This window comes from Bombus vancouverensis, chromosome 3 (genome assembly GCF_051014615.1).
Source record: "Bombus vancouverensis nearcticus chromosome 3, iyBomVanc1_principal, whole genome shotgun sequence".
NCBI classification, from domain to species: Eukaryota; Metazoa; Arthropoda; class Insecta; order Hymenoptera; family Apidae; genus Bombus; species Bombus vancouverensis.
In genome coordinates, this window is record NC_134913.1 from 12,589,236 (window position 1) to 12,607,471 (window position 18,236).

An 18,236-nucleotide genomic window follows, 5' to 3' on the forward strand; every position below is an offset into this window, starting at 1 on the left:
ATTCTTTAATATGAAAAACTTTATTACTATTAATAGCTATGTTTATATACAATATGTAGAAAATAGTTCGTGCTTTTATTATTTGAATGCATTTATACACCTTTCACAATGTTACAAAATACTGTATAAAAATAAGTTTTTCATTTCATATCATCCCAATCACAAAATTCGAAGTCTCCGTCATTTAAATCAAGTAATTCTTTAAGCTCTTCAGTTGTGGAAAATTGACTTTGTGATGTATTTTTTGTTACATTCTCGTTACTGTGTACTATTTTTCGTGAGTTATCCATAAAACTATCTAAGGTTTTTTGTTCTGAACTGAATGCTTGTACAGTGACATCAATATCTTTTAGAGAAAAATTTTGATCAAGTCCAACCTCGTTCAATACATTCATCTTTTTTTGAATTAACGGCCATAAATAATCGTCTGCTGTTTGTTTTGCAACCAAATATTGAATGATAACACTATTATCTTGACCAATTCTGTGTACCCTATCTTCAGCTTGGCACAATATCTATAATAAAACAGATTATATTAAATGAATCTGATTTTAAGTAATTATGATTTCAAAAAATAAAATAAACGATAAATACTCCAGGATTCCAAAATAGTTCTGCAAAAACTACAAGTTTCGCAGATGTTAATGTAATTCCGGCGTTTGCTGCTGTGATTGATAATACTGCTACCATGCAATCGTCACAGTTTTGAAATTGGTCGATTTGATATTTTCTGCGTTCTGGATTTGTTTTTCCATCAATTCTAATATATCTAAAACGCATAAATAAGTTTTGAATAAATAAAAATTTTATCTTTATACACTAGTGTATGCAGACAGTATAATTACTTTATATCCATAGATTCTGCAACATCACAAATAGCATCCATAACATTTTGATGATGGGCAAATATAATGAACTTTTGTTTATTCATGAACAGCTTGGAAATATAATCACTGAAATAATATTATACATATTAGACAATATTCATTACTATACTAAATAGTTTTATTATATAAAATTGTATTTGTAACTTTAGTGATTATTTACTAAATAAAAATGTTATTTATATATACCATATAGCCTTTTGTTTAGCAACACCAGATTCATTATAGTAGTGCAAAAGAGTACGATGTTTTTCTATACCATTCAGAACCTCTCGCTCTAGTTTCTTGGAAATTTCTACCATTTCTTTAGTACCAACTTTTATTAAGCCTGGATCTAGTATAATAACTTCTCTAAAATTTTTTTAGTAAAATAAACATTTATATTTGTACAAATTCAAATGTATGCTTATGTACTATCCAAATAATCTGATATAAGTATACTTATTCTTCACCTTTTTTTTGCCGGTAATTGATTTAAAACATCATTTTTTAATCTTCGAATTACGCAAGTGCGTTTTAATAATAACTGCAATTCTTGCATGTTTGACGATCCACTAAAGTCCCATCCATATGAAGTTTTTTCTCCTGCACAATACCGAATTCCATATTCTTGATATCTATGTAAAAATAATACTTGTTTACTCATATATAAATTACATATAACGAACATTTTACATTACCCCATAAAATTTGGCATTATAAGATTTATTTGAGAATATAATTCCATGGGTCTTGATAAAGCAGGTGTCCCAGATAGTAAAACAACGTGACGCGCTTGCAGGACTACACATTGTGCAGCGTTAAATCTCGCAGTTTTAAGACTTTTCAATGCATGAGACTCATCCTATACATAAATTTATTTATTCCTGTTATATATATATTCCTATTTATATTTAATCAATATATTGTTTTTTAACATACCAAAATAACAAAACCAAAAATTTGGCGTTCAAACGTGTCCATCGCTCGGACTAGAAGATCATATGTTGTAATAACGATTTTACTACTATCAATACAGTCTTTGGTATTTGCAAATTGGTGAATGTAATGAGCAGGTACAGATGGCAAAAATGTATATATTGCTTCTGCCCATTGATACCTAAATTTTTCAAAATCATTTTTACTATTTGCTTTAATACAATGAAATATATCTATCTAGCATATTCTTCATTGTCAAACCTGACTGAAGCGGGTGTAACAATAAGGAGGGGCCAATTCTTTCTAAAATAATGCGCAATGCCTAGTGCTTGAATGGTCTTTCCTAAACCCATATCATCAGCAATCATACAACGACCACCTTTAGATATTCCATAGCTGAAAATAATAAATTTAATTCTATCCTATTTTAAATTTAAAAACACATGTAAATCATGTAATTATACCAAACTCCTTCTCGTTGAAAGGGCATTAAATTCCCTACTAACTGAGGATCAATGTCTAATAGATCAATATTTTCAGTATTCATTGAGGTGTCATTTTTCCTGAAAATCTAAAAACATTTCAAATGTATATACATACACATACACACACAAAATACAATATATTATTCTTCAATATAATACCTGAAGGACTGGTTTTGGTAATCCTGTAATTTGTATATCAGATTTGAAATTAATAACCTTTTCTATTACTGTTTCATAGTCTTTTAAAAGAAAATTCCATTGTTTAGTTTTCATATCTAAAATAAAAATATGATATATAACAGGTACCGTTATTTATATATTCTATGTTTAGCAATTAAAATTTATTTATTTATGTTAAATTTAAGAATATATTACTCTTATATTACCATATGATCTGCTTGAAACTTTCTTTATTGCCTCAACAAGTGGAGGAAAATATGATGAAGTTTCTAATACAAATCTTTCATCAGTTAACATATAACATTTTGCTGTAATGCAAGATTTCTGACCAAAAAAATTCTTTGTTGACATAGGATTAAATCGTTCATTTTGTTTATTAAGTTTTCCACTATGCTTGAAGCAATTGTTCTCAGATTTTGCTTTGTAGTCAACATATTTTGATGACGAACCATGTCCAAAAACTTTTGGGCTATTGTGTGATTTATTTTCATTAGTTATGATACTACTATTAGCAGAAGTAATCCTATTTCTTGTATTTGCATTAGGGATTAATGAACTGTTTTTCAATTGAGATTCCTTTCTACGTTGTAAAGCTAACAAACGCTTCTTTTCTATTTCTTCTTGGGAATAACTCATGCTTATAATATAAACTTTATTAAAAAGCTTGTATGATAAAAAAATGTTGATTTTTGTAGTATATACAAACCTGATATATATATATATATAAACGCTTTTTCTTATAAATCGTACACATTCAATATAGTTTTAAAAATAAATGATAATACTGATAATTTCCCATTTTCTTTTATTTCACAATCTAAATTATGTTATCCTGTCATCTTATTCTGCATAATACAGCTTTCACAGTTTGTACAAGATATATAAAAAATATTAATACGTATTTGACGTATTTGATAATTACGTAGTTAGAATTTAAGTCGATTTAAAGTTTGAACACAATTTGTTTACGTAATTTAAGGAAAAATATTTGTCAGTAGTTAACCTGAGTAAATCATCATAAGGAGCGGATATAAACAAAACCACACTCATATACCAAAAGCATAGAAGAAGTTGTCCAGAAATTGAGCCGTGAAAAGTCGTCATGGAAGACGAAAAGGTTCAGTTCTGCGCATGCGTGTCATGGTATGAATGTCTCAGACAGAGACAGAGATACTCTACTCATTTCTGTCTATCTCGCAAAAAAGAGAACTTTATTATCTTTCATGTTGGTTTTTCATGACTCAATTTTCGGATGATTTTCCCTAACGAGTAACAAAACCTGTTTATATGACCGTGAATAATACCACAATAAATGAGATCTATACATAAAATTGATCAATATAATTTAACTTAAAAAGCTCAAACTTAGAGAAATAACTTCCTATTTATAATATTTCAAAATTACGAATCCTAGTATCCCCTAGATTTTGACCACGTGGTTTTATTTATCTTTCCTGATTTGTCTCGCTGATTAAAACACGATCATATAAACAGGTTTCGAAACTCGCTAGAGAAAATCGTCCAAAAATTGAATCGTGTCTAATTATGAAAAATCAACATGGATGATCAACGAAGTTCGCGTTCTTGCGAGACAGACGAAGATGAGCTAAACGTCTCCATCTCTGTCTGAGACATTCAGAACATATCACACATGCGCAGAATGAGAACCTTCTTGTCTTCCATGTTGATTTTTCACAACTAGTCAAAACTCAATTTTTGTACTGTTTTCCCTAGGCTTCGGTATATGAGTGTTGAAACTTGTTTTGTATAATCATGGGTCAAAATATATTTTCAGTAACTTTTGAAGATTTAGTTAACTTTTAGTGGATTTAATGTAAAAAAGATATATGTATGTGCATTATTTAATTTTTCTATAAATTTTTGACCGTACGAAATTTTGTTGTGATCAAAATCAACTTATTGAAAACATTTTTTAATATCTATCTTGTTCAATTTTAACGATTTCAGAGTTGGGTTCGTACGTTTCTATTACGAATGTCCAAAGCAATTTAACTCTTAATAATATACGTTTGCAACTCAAATGTTTTGCATACATCTTATATACATGTGTTTGTATATATAACGTAAATATATCTTCTTTTTTGTTTATTATTAATTATACGTATATTTTCAATGAATAATAACCAAATTCTGTGATAAGTACGATGTCAACGTCAAAGTCACCTGTAAATCGTACGTATTTCAAACATTAATTAAAATAAATATATTTAATAATATCGAGTAATTGCCTTTTAATTATATTGTAGCCGACGATCATGAATTCGTCGTCCCGAAAAAGTCGATTAAAGTACCATCTGATATGGTACTTTGGGAAAAATCTGAAGCATATTTTGTAAGAATTTGCATACTATTTCTTTTTTATTAATGATATTTGATATTATAACAATTTTCAATATTCAAGGATCTTTATCGTATGAAAAAACATGTAAAAATATTTTGTAGGAATACTTGGGATTTATATTGGCCTTAAATGAATCGGTTCAGGGAAAAGCTTTAAATGTTGAATACACACAAAGTCCTACAATAGCCAGTATTGTTCAAATGCTTAATGAATTTGATGAATGGATAACACAGATACCTCCCACTGAGCAGCCCCAACGTTTTGGTAACAAATCGTTTAGAGAATGGCACGAAAGATTACAACAGGTAAATATATATTACTTTTACATAGCCATCTTCAAAATCTATTGATTCATAATATTTCAGAATGGAATAGCAGAATTACAAAAAGTATTGCCAGAAAAATTACATAGAGCAGTTCCAGAAATAGTCCAGTATTTATATGAAGGCTTTGGAAATCCAACGCGTATAGATTATGGTACAGGACATGAAATGGCATTTTTAATGTTTTTATGTTGTATGTTCAAAATTGGTGCTTTCACACAGGATGATAAAGTAGCTGTAGTTGTAAAAATATTTAACAGGTAATTTTTATTGAACTTGATATTCTTACCCTAATATTTTGTGTATTTCCAGAGATTAAAATAGTTTTTGTTTTTTTGTAAGATATCTGGAATTAGTGCGTAGATTACAATTAACTTATCGGATGGAACCAGCAGGTAGTCATGGTGTATGGAGCTTAGATGACTATCAATTTGTCCCATTTATATGGGGAAGTGCTCAATTAATTGGTATTGCCTTGTACTAATTTTTTTATTTTTTATTATAATGTATTTCAAAGATATACATAAATGTACACAAAAAATGATATACATTTCAGGGCATCCTCGTATAGAACCTCGTCATTTTGTTGAACCAGATATTATTCAAGCTTTTAACAAGCAATATATGTTTCTTGGTTGTATTGAATTTATTTCAAAGGTTTGTATACATATATATGCACTTACATATATTGTATTGTTAGCCGTTTTTATATATTTTAAAGGCAAATATTATTTTAGGTAAAGATAGGTCCATTTGCTGAACATTCAAATCAGTTATGGAATGTTAGTGCTGTATCTTCTTGGGTCAAAGTAAATAATGGTCTTATTAAAATGTACAGAGCTGAGGTAAATATTATTGCTAACAACTTATCAATATGATAATTAGATAATGACGTTTTAAACATCATACACAGGTTTTAGCAAAATTTCCTGTTATACAACATGTTTTATTTGGTTCTTTATTATCGATAAAACCGGCGTCTGTTCCACCTGTTAAAAGGGGACCTCGTCGAGATCAACCATTACAACCACCACCGACTCAGTAATAGTATTGTACAAATACGCTTCATATCTGTTGATGTAGTTTGTAACAAATATCCGGTATTTATAATGAAACTATGTTGCAATTGTATGCTAAATTTCAAGATATATGACACAAATAATTGTATTATGTTGCTTTTATGCTGCACCAATTTTTCCATTGTTAAATCGTAAAATATATGTGTTTTATATATAAATTTTATTTGTAAATTATTAAAAATTTATTTTAGGAAATGTCAGTCATATTAGTTAACAATGTGTTAGTAATTATCTAAGATAATCTAGAAATTAGTTAACACGATTATTTATTGTAAATAAAATTAATCAGTTACAAAAAATGGTTCATAATATGTAACACACATTGTCACGAGAATTGCTTCAATATGAATACTTACATACTTTAAAATAGATTACTTTTTAATTTCACCCAGTTAGTAGCAATTCGTTTGTATACAGACACAACCGCTAACAAGCATCTTCTTGTATGATAGAATAAATATTGTATCACTAACAAGTGCTTTTATAATAATATATAATACAGCTATATATATATAATATAAATATAATAATCTATATATTAATATAATAATACTGCTTTCTCAATTATAAATAATTCAACATAATATATATGTAAATATGTAAAGTGAACTATCCACTATAAACTATTAAGATATATATTACACATAAGATACACACAAAAGAAACACATGAGGCCATCATCGGTAAAGCTATTAGCACGATTGCAAAGAAAGCTATTTTTGAGCTAAATTCTTAAATTATTAAATATTATAAGTAATAGACAGCATATTTTTAGGATTACTTAGAATTTTAATTTAATGCACACTTAATAACCAGAGATGTGTTATAAATTCAGTATTTCTAAAGGGCAATTTGGAAATATATTATAACAGTACAAATTGCCGAAGTTTCTGACCAGGAGGAATATCACGATCTTTCCGGAAAAACGAGCATCTCGTGTCAGTTCAGGTTATGCCCTTACCAGAAGAAGGTGTATGGAAGGGTAGTCCTGACACTCAGGGTACCGTTGATTAGAAAATTAAATTTTGATAACAACCAATCAACGTGCATTCTGAATACATGAGGCAAACCTCGGACATTCTGAGAACACAAACATTCTTCCCCCATTGACTTATACAGGTATTTTCCAATTTTTGTAGAAGTCAAACGTTCTCAAACATTTATACAAGCAAGATACACTGTAAACTTTCAACTGTAAACATTCAATCCTCAAATAGGGGCATAATCACGTGCGTAACTTTTATAGTGTATCAGCTTATTTAAGTGTATTAAAGTTTAATTGTATATCGTTAAACAATGAAAGTGCAATTTTTCATTCCTTCCCCATAAATATACATACACTGTGCCTGAAGAACATACAATTATTCAGAGCACGTTGTTCATGTCGACCTTCAAGAGTTAACAGGGACAGCCATGTCCATGCATAAGAAATGAAACATGCACAAAATATACGTCATAGGAATAATATTTATTTTGATATTATTTTCTGTAAATTCTGACAGAAACAATAAAAGATACCAAAGTCATGTTGCACAAATTATCATTAGTATCGATACTTTATTTTCTTGATGACAATAAGTTGCATTAAAAAAATATAAAAATATGATTACTGATAGTTTTGATTGTCATTAAATAGAGTAATTAGTAATCTTTAATATAAACTGCTAGCTTTTCGCTTTTTAGGACACTAACAACCTTTCTTATATTATTACATGAATTAACAAATATATGTAAACATTTTAATGAAAATAAATTACATGCTTAACACGTTGACGCCGGTGCCCGAATTCACTATCTGCTTCGTGGGGCAATGCTGGATCACTACCTATATTGTGAAATACATGTGTGACCCATCGCAGCCCCTCGTGACAGACACGTGTGACCCGCCGATGGCGCACGCCGGCGTCAACGTGTTAAAGTTTAGAATGTTTCATTCCTTGATTAACAATTCCATTTGCTATTAAATTAACAATTTCTTCTGGTTTAAAATCTAATTCAGTAAGAATTTCTGTAGTGTGCTCACCCAATTTAGCATTTCTTTCATGTTTTTTAGACATTCCAGGAGTACGAGATAAACGTGGAGCAGGATTTGGAGTTACCAAACCATTGTCTCCAGTCTTAAATATATTTCTTTCCTTATTGTGTGCATGTGATGCAACATCTTTTAAATTTAGAACGGGTGTTACGCAAGCATCTGTACCATCAAATATGGCACACCATTCTGCTTGAGTCTTTTGTTTGAATATCTTTTCTAATTTTTCACGGCTTTCTTCAAAATTCTCAAATTGTGGCATTTCATGAGATGAAATTCCAAGTTTCTCTAAAAATATCTCATAAAACTTAGGTTCAATTGCTCCAACGCACATATATTGTTTATCTTTTGTTTCATAAGTATCATAAAAGTGTGTTCCAGAATCTAATCTATTTGTAAGAAATATTATTTAATTATTTATTTATATGAAACTATTAAAAAAATAGGAAATAGATAATGATACAACTTAGAGATCCTTACATATTTTTACCACGAGGATTTCCCCATAATCCAGGCACATTTTGAGATCTAAAGAACCAACTGCCTAGATATGCAGATCCATCTACCATTGATGCATCAATCACTTGACCAATACCACTCTTGCTACGTTCAAATAATGCTAGTATTATACCAAAAGCACACATTAATCCACCACCAGCAAAATCAGCTACTAAATTGACTGGTGGTGTTGGTTTCTGATTGTGACGTCCAAATAATGATAATAAACCTGAACATTATCAAAAGCAGTTTAGTAAATATGCCTTACTTAAAATAAAATAAGCTAGAATACATATGTTGTTTTTAAATTACCAGATAAAGCTAAATAATTTATATCATGTCCAGCCATATTAGCATAAGGTCCATTATGCCCAAATCCTGTTAACCTGGCATATATCAACCTCTTGTTTATTCCCATAAGTTCTTCTGGTCCTAGTTTCATTCTTTCCATTACTCCTATTTTAATATTAATCAATATTTAAAAGATATATATAACAATAATATATTTATTAAAGAATACAAACCAGGTCTATAAGGGTCTATAAGCACATCACTTTGATTGATCAATTTCCTAAATATATTAGAACCTTCATAAACTTTTAAATTTAACGCAATTGATCTTTTTCCATGACCCAGACAATCAATGGCATTATAAGATCCATAAATCTATAAAAAAATAAATATTTAAAAATTGATATATACATGACCAAAAAACGAGCTTAAAACATGATCGCCTAATCATTAGTTATACCTTGTCCACTCTGATTACAGATGCACCAAATTGGGCTAATATCATTCCACAAAAAGGGCCTGGTGCTAGCCCAGCTAATTCTAATACATTTATACCTTTTAAAGGCATATTTGTGATCTGTAAAACTGCGCCATGAAAACTAACATAGAATGAGTTCACACTTTTTTAATTACAATTGTATCAAAGTTAATTATGCAATCTTACATAGTAACAGAAATCAATGTGAATAATTAATTCAACGATACTAAAACTTATTAAATTTCTTTAAGAAATGATGAAATCTTTTTTACAGATAAATGAAAATTCATTTTTAATTAAACGAGGTACATATTACATTGTTAACAAATTATTTAAATACATTTGTATGAATATAAAAACTATACTCTTACGATACAGAGTGGTCCAGTTAAATGGAATCACTTATATATCTTCTCCATTTATTGTTGTATGAAGGTACATTATTTTAAGGACCACGTGTAATGGTAGAATTAGTTTTTTCTTATGATTTTTTTTTTTTGCGAGATTTCAAGGTCATTATTATTTTTTAAAAATAGAACCATATATCTATTTTTCAATATTCTTGCAGAGCATGGAAAAACGAAGTCAACCTTCTTTATTCAACCTTAATAACCATACTATTCTCATCATTTAATTTTAAGATATTTTCGTTTGAAGGGTACATACAAAATATCAGATAATATTTATTTTTAACAGCTTCTATTCATTTCTAATTTCTGAGGATCAGTAATTCTAGAATCTTTATCGGATATAGTTATTTTAATATTGGTATTAAAGTCACTAAGGAAAGGGAATATATTAACTGGTAACACTGATACGCAGTGTGCAATAAATAAATACATATTGTAACCTGTAACAAAACAAATTACATTAATTGTAGACAAATTCAAATAGAATATATATCACCAAAATGAATCCGACGGAACCTACTAGTACGGAAACTTTAAGGTACTTTAAGGAAATACATGAATTATTTGAAATAAATTTCTTTGCGAAATTTTGACTGTACGCCGGCTCGTGATTTTTATAACTTACTTTACAACAATGTTTAATGAATTTCATTTCCCAGATAAAGTATAGTATGTTAAACATATATTATTTTCTTTGATTAAGTCAATTTTTACAATATTTTTAGTAATACTATATGTATGCATATATACAATTTGTAATAAATTAAAAATAATATATTGTATCCATACAGTTCCAAAATGAAAGACGTTATTGATGTATTAGCTATGCAACGGGAGAAGAGAAACACTTTGCAAAAGAGCATTACGATTGATTACACAAAGAGCAGTGATAGTTTTACAATTTCACGATTTATATTTGAATGTGGTAAGTTCTTTGATTATTTAGTTTTATATTGTAATAGTGGAAAGTGATATTAACCTTTATAAATTATAGGTTTAAAACTGGAAGCTCATCCTCTGACTATTGCTACAGCTGCAACATTGTATCATAGGTTTACAAAAGAAGCTGTTCCAGGAGGTTATGATAATTGTGTAAATAATTAATTTACAATATCAATTAAAGTTTCAAATATATGTCCTTTATAATTTATATTTACATAGATGTGCATGTGTTTCAGCTAATTGCTGCTACTTGTCTTTACTTAGCAGGAAAAGTGAAAGATGATAATTTGAAAATTAGAGATGTAATGAATGTATCTTACAGCACATTACATAGAGGATCACAACCATTAGAATTAGGAGATCAATATTGGAGCATGAGAGATGCAATTGTCCAAGCAGAACTTTTAATTATGCGTATGCTCAAGTTTCAAGTGACTCCTGTACATCCGCACAAAGTCAGTAGTAAATGCATATAATTTATGTTAATTAAAATATAAACCATAAATAATTATTCTAAATAAGAAAATATTATTTTAGTATATGTTACATTATTTACGATCTTTGCAAGCATGGTTTGGAGAGGAAGAATGGTCTAAATATCCAGTTGCAAAAACAAGCATGGCACTTTTACAAGATTTTCATCATTCCCCAGCTATACTTGATTATCCACCAAATTTAATAGCAATCGCTTGTATTAATTTGTCACTTCAAATTTATGGTGTAGTAGTACCATTAATGGACGAATGTGACCAGCAACCTTGGTTTAATGTAACAATTAAGAACATTTTTAAATTTATGAAGATCAGGAATTAGTTAAAAGCATAAGGTAAAGTTATTATCTTTTCCAGGTCTTCTGTAAAGACCTAACAAGAGATAAACTTTGGGAGATAATGGAGAAAGTTATGGCAGCATACGATGAAGAACCAGAAACTAGAGACAACTGAAGCATTTCAGTGATATTTGAGTTCATTGTATATTAACACAAGTTCGACGTTTTTATAAAACTTGGTATTGAAAGAGTACAAATATAAATCAAGGCCATCAAACAGAATATTTCTGATTTTGTGTTTTGTATTTTTCTATACCATTAATATTATTTTTAAATTAAAAGACAATGATATTTGAAATATAAGAAAATAGTATGGAAAAAGCGACGTGCATTTTTTATTTTACCAATATGCAAACTGATAGTATTCATTATAATATAAAATAAATTAATTACTTCTTCTTTATAATAAAATCATAATACATTATAGAGATTTGAAAAGTTTAATTACTTAATTAATATTAAAATATTTAGAAAATTAAGAAATTTTAGAACATCAAAATTTTTAATAACATCAAATTGTTTCTATATTTCATATAAATTTTTGCATATTTTGAATTTAATAATGTAGAAAAAAGTGGCAGGTAATTCTTGATAGATCCCAATTAATAATTATTACTCAACATTCCAAAATAACATATATTGACAAAATTTATATGTATAAAATCTTTACCTAAAGTTTAACTAGCATAATAAATTATAGAAAAATCAATTTATTATACAATACAGTTTGAGTTCTGACATGTGTGAAGTTAGTTGCTGGCAAATCGCTATTGTGTGGTCAAATATATATATAGATATAAGTAAAATTATTTTCGTATGATTACAAAAAAATACTTATTTGTTTGATTCTAACATTGATATAAAACCTAATGTCTATTTATATTCATGTTATAAAATAATAAATGGGCATTTGAGTCACAAGAAAGTCGAACATCGAATATTATTGCCCGGTGAATATTTACGGCATTTGTCAGTGAGAAGTTTGAAATAGTTTTACATAAAATTTTGATAAGAAATTGTTCTCAATCCATCATAACGATGGATCAAATGGAAAGATTTTTACCATTTACGGTGAAACGAGAACAGGAAGAGTTTGATATTTGGGATAGCGATGATAACACTAGTCTCGAAGATATTAACAATCTTCTTTCAATTTCAATACCTTCACTTTCAGCGAACAAATTTCATATTCCCACTGATCTGAATGATGAATTTCTTCGACTGACTACTACGGCATGTTTTCTGTAAAAAATCCATTAAACACTTCGATATATTAAAATTTAAATATAATTTTAAATATTTGAATTTAAAAATTATTTTTGTAATTTATAATTAATTAATTAAATACAGATATATATCTGTAAAGTATAAAAATATTTAATTATGTTTTAATTCAATGTTTTGTATTATATTAAATTTAAATTACAGGTTCGTACTATATATTTTTCCTATTTACATAAATGCTTACTTAGCAATTACATCCTTTGTTATAAGGAGAAGAATGAAGAGATTCCAAGTAATCAGTTGAAAATGTGTGCAAATCAAATGGAATTACTTGCAGTTCGATCATCTTTAGAAACCACTTTATACAGGCAAAATATATTGAAATTGGTAATTCTGTTTATTGATGTAGTTTGATCTGATAAGTTGATTAATAGTTGAAATTAAGATATTTATAGATTTCAGATGTAAAATCACATACATCAGAGAAAAAAGCCTATAAAAAATTAGTGATATTTTTGAAAACCGCACCATCTAAGGTAGACATTGGAGTTCAAACAATTAATTCATGGGCGGAGTTAGAAAGGGCAGATAACATTCAAAGTATATGTATCACCTCTAATTGTGAAGAATTGTCCTCAACAAAGGAAATATTAAAGCATAAAGAAGAGGATGATATAAATGATGAAAATGAAGACTATATGGATGATATATCTTCTCAATTGACTGTCTGTAATAATACAGCTTCACCTACTGTCAATTCTACTAGTCTTAATGATGTAGAAAACAATAAATTCAATGATTTAGATGAAGAGACATGCAATAAAATGATAGTGGATGAAGAAACAATAAAAGAAGAAGATAGCAATATTTTTAGTTGTATACAAGATAATTCTAATATTCAAGTTACAAATCAATCCAATGTTCAAATTGATGATGAGAATTCACAGGATTCTCTTTTGCAACACATGGAAGATATGTTTTGTGACAGTGATGATAGTAGTGATCTTATGACATTAATTGAGAAACATTCAGGCGTTACTAAAGCTAATATGGATAAAGAAATTAATGCTCTTCTCCCACATAATTCTAATGGTTCTATTAACACGGCTAAAAGTAATGACATAAAGATTAACTCGGTTAAGAACACTAACATAAAAACATCAAATACAAGTACAGGAAAGTATAGTTTTAGTTATTATAAAGAGATGAAAACCAGAGAAAGTAATAATAAATCATCATCAACAGAAAATGAGACAACAGAAAACAAGCAAAAACGTAGAATAAACAATATTTGGCTTGTTGAACGTGTATATCAAGTATCAAAACTAAAGGCAAGAATGACAGAATTATCTTTAAAAGATTGTAGAAGACATAGAAGAGTTAAGGAAAAATTTATTGAATTATTTGGAGAAAGTGATGATGAAGGTATGATAACAGATTCACCAATTTGTATAGAAGAACATTTAGCAGCATGTAAAGAAAGAATAGCACCATGGATTGTAAAATACTTAATGCCATTCTATAAGAAACGAAGAATAAAAAATAGACAGCTCTTTAAAGTAGTTGCCAAGCATATAGCTGATATGCTTATTATCGAGAATACATTTCCTGGTTAGTATCTACTGAAATATTTTATTAAAATATTTAATAAAAATATCCTCATATGCGGTACATACTTTATTTCTATTTTCCAGAACAAGACTGTGTAAGCAAGTATATAGAAACATACTTCAAAAATAAAAAATTCATTAGAACTAAACAGGATGTATATTTATAAACATTTGTTACATAGTTTAATCTATTAAATAAAAGAAATGTCACAGAACATTTTACATAACACGAATTATCAACATTGTATTTGTTTAAATTTCAGAGGTTCTAAGCTTGAGATTAACAAAGGGCATAATTACATATTTCATCATAAAGACAATGTGTTAAATATTACTTATGTAAATGTGTTTAAGATGTCTGCAATATCAATAGAAAAGAATAATAATTTTGTGAGTTGTTTCTAGCAATCTTTTAATTTGTTAAGAAATAATGAAGTTTGAATTTACAACACTACTTCTTTTTTATTGAAAGTTACATATACTTTTTAATCAAAATAAACACTGACAAATCCCGTTTGTGTTAAGATTTTCTTATTTAAATATTAGAGCTCTAAAAGTGACATTTAAGTCACAGTCTTAATTTTTTGTATGTTCCTTATTATTTATATTGATAGACAATATTTCTTATGTGAATGTTACATGTGCACTTGTTTATACACAAATATATTTATTATATATTAATGAGAGAAGAAATATATTTAATGAAAGTTCTTCTGTAATACAAATTATAACTTAATTGAAACACTGTAAAATAGTTTAATCTATGCCCTGTACATAGTCCCTTTGATAATTATAAATATTTAAAAAGTGTTGCTTCTAATGTAAGTTTAGAAAATATGAAAACACAATATATATACAAATTATTAATTTTACTTTTATATCCAGTACAGAAGTAATATCATTCCTGTATCCTATTCTCATAATAAAACAAGGAGCGTAACAAGAAGATTCAGAACACCTTAATCATATATATATTTTATCATTAATAAACAAGGATCTAAGTTTAGTAAATTTTAGATTTTTAACAGTATTTCTTATGCAGTGAATATCAAATTATAAACAATTTTTAAGAGGTTTACCTTCATTCTCAAATCAATTTATCTTATCCACTTATTTGCAATAGCACTGTTTACAAATGAACTTATTGCTACTTACGAGTTATCCAATAGAAAACAATGTAGTATAGTTAATTATTCAATTTATTTTACTAAATTGATACTATTCATATACAAAAAAGAGTGATAAAAAGTTATTAAAGAAGGTCAAATTTGTATTATGTTTTCTATTGAACAACTTGTAAATAAATAATTTTTATCTTAATATTTTATTTTTTAAGCCATATTTTGCAATCCATAAATTTTGTATATTTATATATTAATTGATTTGTTGTATACAACATTATATTGCAATTTCTGAAAATGATAAATATCAATGTTATAAGTTTTTTTATCAAACTACAGTATTATTAAAAGAGGAAAGATTAAAAGAAAAAAACTTAGTTAATTTTTCCCTATGACTGATAATGATATGAATAATAAGATCCTTCTAAATATTTAGTTATGTGTTTGAAACACAATTTTTACAAAGCAATTCTGGTTGAACATCACAGTGTGAAAAGCTCGATTAAATATTGCATAAATACAGAAGGATCTTAATAAATTTTAGACTTAAAGATTTAAGATAACTTTTCAAATATAACTTTACATATTGAAGGTGGGGAGGAAAATATACTTGCAATAAGTCTTATTGTAACTTATGTATTACGTATTTTTCCAGGTACGTAGTTCTTGTCTATTACAGGTTCTTGCAGAAACATATGTAAACACCGTTCATTCTGTGCTAATGGATGTCCTGCTATTCTGAAATATCAGGTAAGATTTCTGTATAATTCATCCAATATTTTTACATATTAAAAATAAATGGAATGTATATTTAACTTGGTTAATATGTACTTACTTATTAACAAAAGCTTCTAGACCTTTCCTTCGATCTTCAATAAAATCTTCTTCAAAAATACCATCATCTCCTCGAAAAGGCATCTGACGCTTCCAAGCTTTTCCTGGTAATGGAGGCACTACTATCTGTAAATTAACATTTTCTATTTACTAATACTGTTTTTTTCTAGTAAAAAATAAAACGTATTGATTTTTCTAACTCTGTTATGAGATATTAATATTATCTTTGATTTAAAGGAATTTATCTTTTACTTTTATTTGTTTTACATATACTTTACCAACTGACCTTGCTATCTCTTTCTAGTTCAGTCCTCAGCCATTCAAAATCACTGTATCTTCTTCTTACTGTGGAATCTTTTACTTTAAAAACTGGTAGATTTGTCTGAAATAAAGAATTATTTTTTATAATTCATTTATTCAACATTTCAAATATAATACAAAAGAAGGAATGTAATATAAAATTTATATTTAATTCTATTTAAAAGAACAAGAAGATCATAAGATACATATAATAATATTTTAGAATAATTTCAATATAAATTTTACAAAAAATTTGCTTATGTATATTATTATCCCCTGAATTCTGGAATGCGATTCATATATATTAATCTAAGGCCTATAACTGGTTTCAACAGTATACATATTTTTGTATCTACCCAATTTTATCATTAACAGTAAGATAGCAGACACAGCCCATGATAGATTTGGTTAATGTCCACAATAAAATTAGCAGTCCTAATAACGCCATCACTAGTATTACTTTCGTATTAAAAAATAAAATTAATGTGAAAAAAGAATATTGAAAACATAAAAATTTTTTAATAATCTTTCATAAATTATTAAACAAGGCTTAACAATACCGTGACTGTATATACATAAGTATTAACCGCAATACGAAATTTTTTTCACAGAAAATATCATTAATTGCAGAAAAAATTTATTAATTTATTGAGTCGACGAATAAATAGGAATTAAACAAATTTTATACTTGGAGAAATACAAAGTTTATATATTTAAATAACAATACGATATCTTATACATCGAAACTGCAAGAGAACCTGACATCAAAATGAAAAAAATGGTCGGTTATGTTCATTAACTGACAAAGAATGAAATTATGAAATAAAACAATAAGGGCCTATCACTCACCCTCATGCGAACTTCATAATCGGTATACCGTTTCTTGCCGACGCCGTGTGTGATTGGATTAATCACGTCAATTTCGAGAAAATTTGCAGGCGCTGCATAAGCGTCGTCCAGTGTTTGTTTTTTAACATTTAAACGACGTGTAGCGTCCACTGTCGTATCCGCCATACCTTTTTCAACAGTAAATTAATTAAACCGCTTAAAGACCACCTAAGAAACACAAATCCGATACAGTGAATAACGAAACTTCGTCAAATGACAGCGGTGAGAAACTTGACACAATTTGTTCTCATGTGTTATATCTGTGATCATGGCACGAAGAAATGGACGTAGAGAGGAAACCCACGAACTAAACTCACAGTTAGTAATGAGTTGTCAAATACGATCGTGGTTTTTAACTGTGGCGAAAAATTTGATCTTTGAATAGGAGTCAATACACTGATACTCCTTAAAAATTTTGGAAATCTTTGAAATCTTGAAGGTCTTTTAAGTCTTGGAAGTCTTGGTTACTTTAATAAATCTTGAAAGCTTAACACGTAGTCAATATTTTACAAGTATTTTGAATATTTCATTGTCATAAGATATTAAAC

At 28.0% G+C, this 18,236-nt stretch overlaps 6 protein-coding genes across 12 annotated transcripts; 3 read left to right on the forward strand and 3 right to left on the reverse strand.

The window, feature by feature from the left end:
* Position 1: 1 nt before the first annotated feature.
* On the reverse strand, positions 2 to 3,566 carry Marcal1 (SWI/SNF-related matrix-associated actin-dependent regulator of chromatin subfamily A-like protein 1). 3 transcript variants are annotated; one of them, XM_033328703.2, is made up of 12 exons: positions 3,174 to 3,566; positions 2,674 to 3,104; positions 2,447 to 2,562; positions 2,267 to 2,373; positions 2,064 to 2,198; positions 1,806 to 1,983; positions 1,565 to 1,728; positions 1,337 to 1,501; positions 1,074 to 1,235; positions 846 to 953; positions 595 to 769; positions 2 to 515 (listed from the first exon to the last, which is right to left on the reverse strand). In XM_033328703.2, exons 2-12 carry the CDS (start codon positions 3,101 to 3,103, stop codon positions 141 to 143), a joined length of 2,115 nt encoding a protein of 704 aa, XP_033184594.2. In that variant the 5' UTR covers position 3,104; positions 3,174 to 3,566; the 3' UTR covers positions 2 to 140. The 3 variants fall into 3 exon arrangements, with proteins under 3 accessions (XP_033184594.2, XP_033184597.1, XP_033184595.2); XM_033328706.2 differs by having other exon boundaries at positions 2,674 to 2,936; positions 3,174 to 3,564; XM_033328704.2 differs by lacking the exon at positions 3,174 to 3,566 and having other exon boundaries at positions 2,674 to 3,157.
* A 730-nt stretch (positions 3,567 to 4,296) lies between these two features.
* Positions 4,297 to 6,389, forward strand: LOC117153940 (serine/threonine-protein phosphatase 2A activator). The gene is made up of 8 exons (XM_033328464.2): positions 4,297 to 4,660; positions 4,735 to 4,820; positions 4,931 to 5,134; positions 5,195 to 5,412; positions 5,495 to 5,619; positions 5,709 to 5,809; positions 5,890 to 5,997; positions 6,066 to 6,389. Exons 1-8 carry the CDS (start codon positions 4,633 to 4,635, stop codon positions 6,195 to 6,197), a joined length of 1,002 nt encoding a protein of 333 aa, XP_033184355.1. The 5' UTR covers positions 4,297 to 4,632; the 3' UTR covers positions 6,198 to 6,389.
* A 1,289-nt stretch (positions 6,390 to 7,678) lies between these two features.
* Amacr (Alpha-methylacyl-CoA racemase) lies at positions 7,679 to 10,222 on the reverse strand. 3 transcript variants are annotated; one of them, XM_076628041.1, is made up of 6 exons: positions 9,902 to 10,222; positions 9,513 to 9,629; positions 9,286 to 9,427; positions 9,074 to 9,217; positions 8,744 to 8,990; positions 7,679 to 8,652 (listed from the first exon to the last, which is right to left on the reverse strand). In XM_076628041.1, the coding sequence occupies exons 2-6, from the start codon at positions 9,618 to 9,620 to the stop codon at positions 8,145 to 8,147; spliced, it is 1,149 nt and encodes a 382-aa protein (XP_076484156.1). In that variant the 5' UTR covers positions 9,621 to 9,629; positions 9,902 to 10,222; the 3' UTR covers positions 7,679 to 8,144. The 3 variants fall into 3 exon arrangements, with proteins under 3 accessions (XP_076484156.1, XP_033184350.1, XP_033184349.1); XM_033328459.2 differs by having other exon boundaries at positions 9,513 to 9,637; XM_033328458.2 differs by having other exon boundaries at positions 9,513 to 9,651.
* A 98-nt stretch (positions 10,223 to 10,320) lies between these two features.
* koko (cyclin Q) lies at positions 10,321 to 12,036 on the forward strand. Of its 2 annotated transcripts, none has more exons than XM_033328461.2 (6): positions 10,321 to 10,478; positions 10,732 to 10,865; positions 10,935 to 11,032; positions 11,119 to 11,337; positions 11,420 to 11,650; positions 11,731 to 12,036. In XM_033328461.2, exons 1-6 carry the CDS (start codon positions 10,441 to 10,443, stop codon positions 11,824 to 11,826), a joined length of 816 nt encoding a protein of 271 aa, XP_033184352.1. In that variant the 5' UTR covers positions 10,321 to 10,440; the 3' UTR covers positions 11,827 to 12,036. The 2 variants fall into 2 exon arrangements, with proteins under 2 accessions (XP_033184352.1, XP_033184354.1); XM_033328463.2 differs by lacking the exon at positions 10,321 to 10,478 and adding an exon at positions 10,484 to 10,609.
* Positions 12,037 to 12,486: 450 nt separating this feature from the next.
* On the forward strand, positions 12,487 to 15,297 carry LOC117154310 (uncharacterized). 2 transcript variants are annotated; one of them, XM_033329211.2, is made up of 4 exons: positions 12,487 to 12,944; positions 13,140 to 13,322; positions 13,391 to 14,546; positions 14,630 to 15,297. In XM_033329211.2, exons 1-4 carry the CDS (start codon positions 12,750 to 12,752, stop codon positions 14,710 to 14,712), a joined length of 1,617 nt encoding a protein of 538 aa, XP_033185102.1. In that variant the 5' UTR covers positions 12,487 to 12,749; the 3' UTR covers positions 14,713 to 15,297. The 2 variants fall into 2 exon arrangements, with proteins under 2 accessions (XP_033185102.1, XP_033185103.1); XM_033329212.2 differs by having other exon boundaries at positions 12,803 to 12,955.
* On the reverse strand, positions 14,598 to 17,950 carry Snx3 (sorting nexin 3). The gene is made up of 4 exons (XM_033329219.2): positions 17,650 to 17,950; positions 16,787 to 16,882; positions 16,502 to 16,626; positions 14,598 to 16,404 (listed from the first exon to the last, which is right to left on the reverse strand). Exons 1-4 carry the CDS (start codon positions 17,812 to 17,814, stop codon positions 16,299 to 16,301), a joined length of 492 nt encoding a protein of 163 aa, XP_033185110.1. The 5' UTR covers positions 17,815 to 17,950; the 3' UTR covers positions 14,598 to 16,298.
* Between the last annotated feature and the right edge of the window lie 286 nt (positions 17,951 to 18,236).

Excerpts from the sequence above, each read along its gene's own strand:
- Marcal1 (XM_033328703.2), bottom strand. The coding sequence starts at position 3,103 with ATGAGTTATTCCCAAGAAGAAATAGAAAAGAAGCGTTTGTTAGCTTTA. Across the intron at positions 2,374-2,446 it reads TACCAAAACCAGTCCTTCAG|ATTTTCAGGAAAAATGACAC; the intron begins GTATTATATTGA and ends AAATGTTTTTAG. Across the intron at positions 1,729-1,805 it reads TTTTTGGTTTTGTTATTTTG|GATGAGTCTCATGCATTGAA; the intron begins GTATGTTAAAAA and ends ATTTATGTATAG.
- LOC117153940 (XM_033328464.2), top strand. The coding sequence starts at position 4,633 with ATGTCAACGTCAAAGTCACCTGTAAATC. Across the intron at positions 5,620-5,708 it reads GGGAAGTGCTCAATTAATTG|GGCATCCTCGTATAGAACCT; the intron begins GTATTGCCTTGT and ends TATACATTTCAG. Across the intron at positions 5,810-5,889 it reads GTATTGAATTTATTTCAAAG|GTAAAGATAGGTCCATTTGC; the intron begins GTTTGTATACAT and ends ATATTATTTTAG.
- Amacr (XM_076628041.1), bottom strand. The coding sequence starts at position 9,620 with ATGCCTTTAAAAGGTATAAATGTATTAGAATTAGCTGGGCTAGCACCA. Across the intron at positions 9,428-9,512 it reads CTGTAATCAGAGTGGACAAG|ATTTATGGATCTTATAATGC; the intron begins GTATAACTAATG and ends ATTTTTTTATAG. Across the intron at positions 8,991-9,073 it reads AAATTATTTAGCTTTATCTG|GTTTATTATCATTATTTGGA; the intron begins GTAATTTAAAAA and ends GATAATGTTCAG.
- koko (XM_033328461.2), top strand. The coding sequence starts at position 10,441 with ATGAATCCGACGGAACCTACTAGTACGGAAACTTTAAG. Across the intron at positions 10,479-10,731 it reads ACTAGTACGGAAACTTTAAG|TTCCAAAATGAAAGACGTTA; the intron begins GTACTTTAAGGA and ends GTATCCATACAG. Across the intron at positions 11,033-11,118 it reads CAGGAGGTTATGATAATTGT|CTAATTGCTGCTACTTGTCT; the intron begins GTAAATAATTAA and ends CATGTGTTTCAG.
- LOC117154310 (XM_033329211.2), top strand. The coding sequence starts at position 12,750 with ATGGATCAAATGGAAAGATTTTTACCATTTACGGTGAAACGAGAACAG. Across the intron at positions 12,945-13,139 it reads TTCTTCGACTGACTACTACG|GTTCGTACTATATATTTTTC; the intron begins GCATGTTTTCTG and ends TTTAAATTACAG. Across the intron at positions 13,323-13,390 it reads GGCAAAATATATTGAAATTG|ATTTCAGATGTAAAATCACA; the intron begins GTAATTCTGTTT and ends AGATATTTATAG.
- Snx3 (XM_033329219.2), bottom strand. The coding sequence starts at position 17,814 with ATGGCGGATACGACAGTGGACGCTACACGTCGTTTAAATGTTAAAAAA. Across the intron at positions 16,883-17,649 it reads ATTATGAAGTTCGCATGAGG|ACAAATCTACCAGTTTTTAA; the intron begins GTGAGTGATAGG and ends TCTTTATTTCAG. Across the intron at positions 16,405-16,501 it reads CTAGAAGCTTTTGTTAATAA|AATAGCAGGACATCCATTAG; the intron begins GTAAGTACATAT and ends CTGATATTTCAG.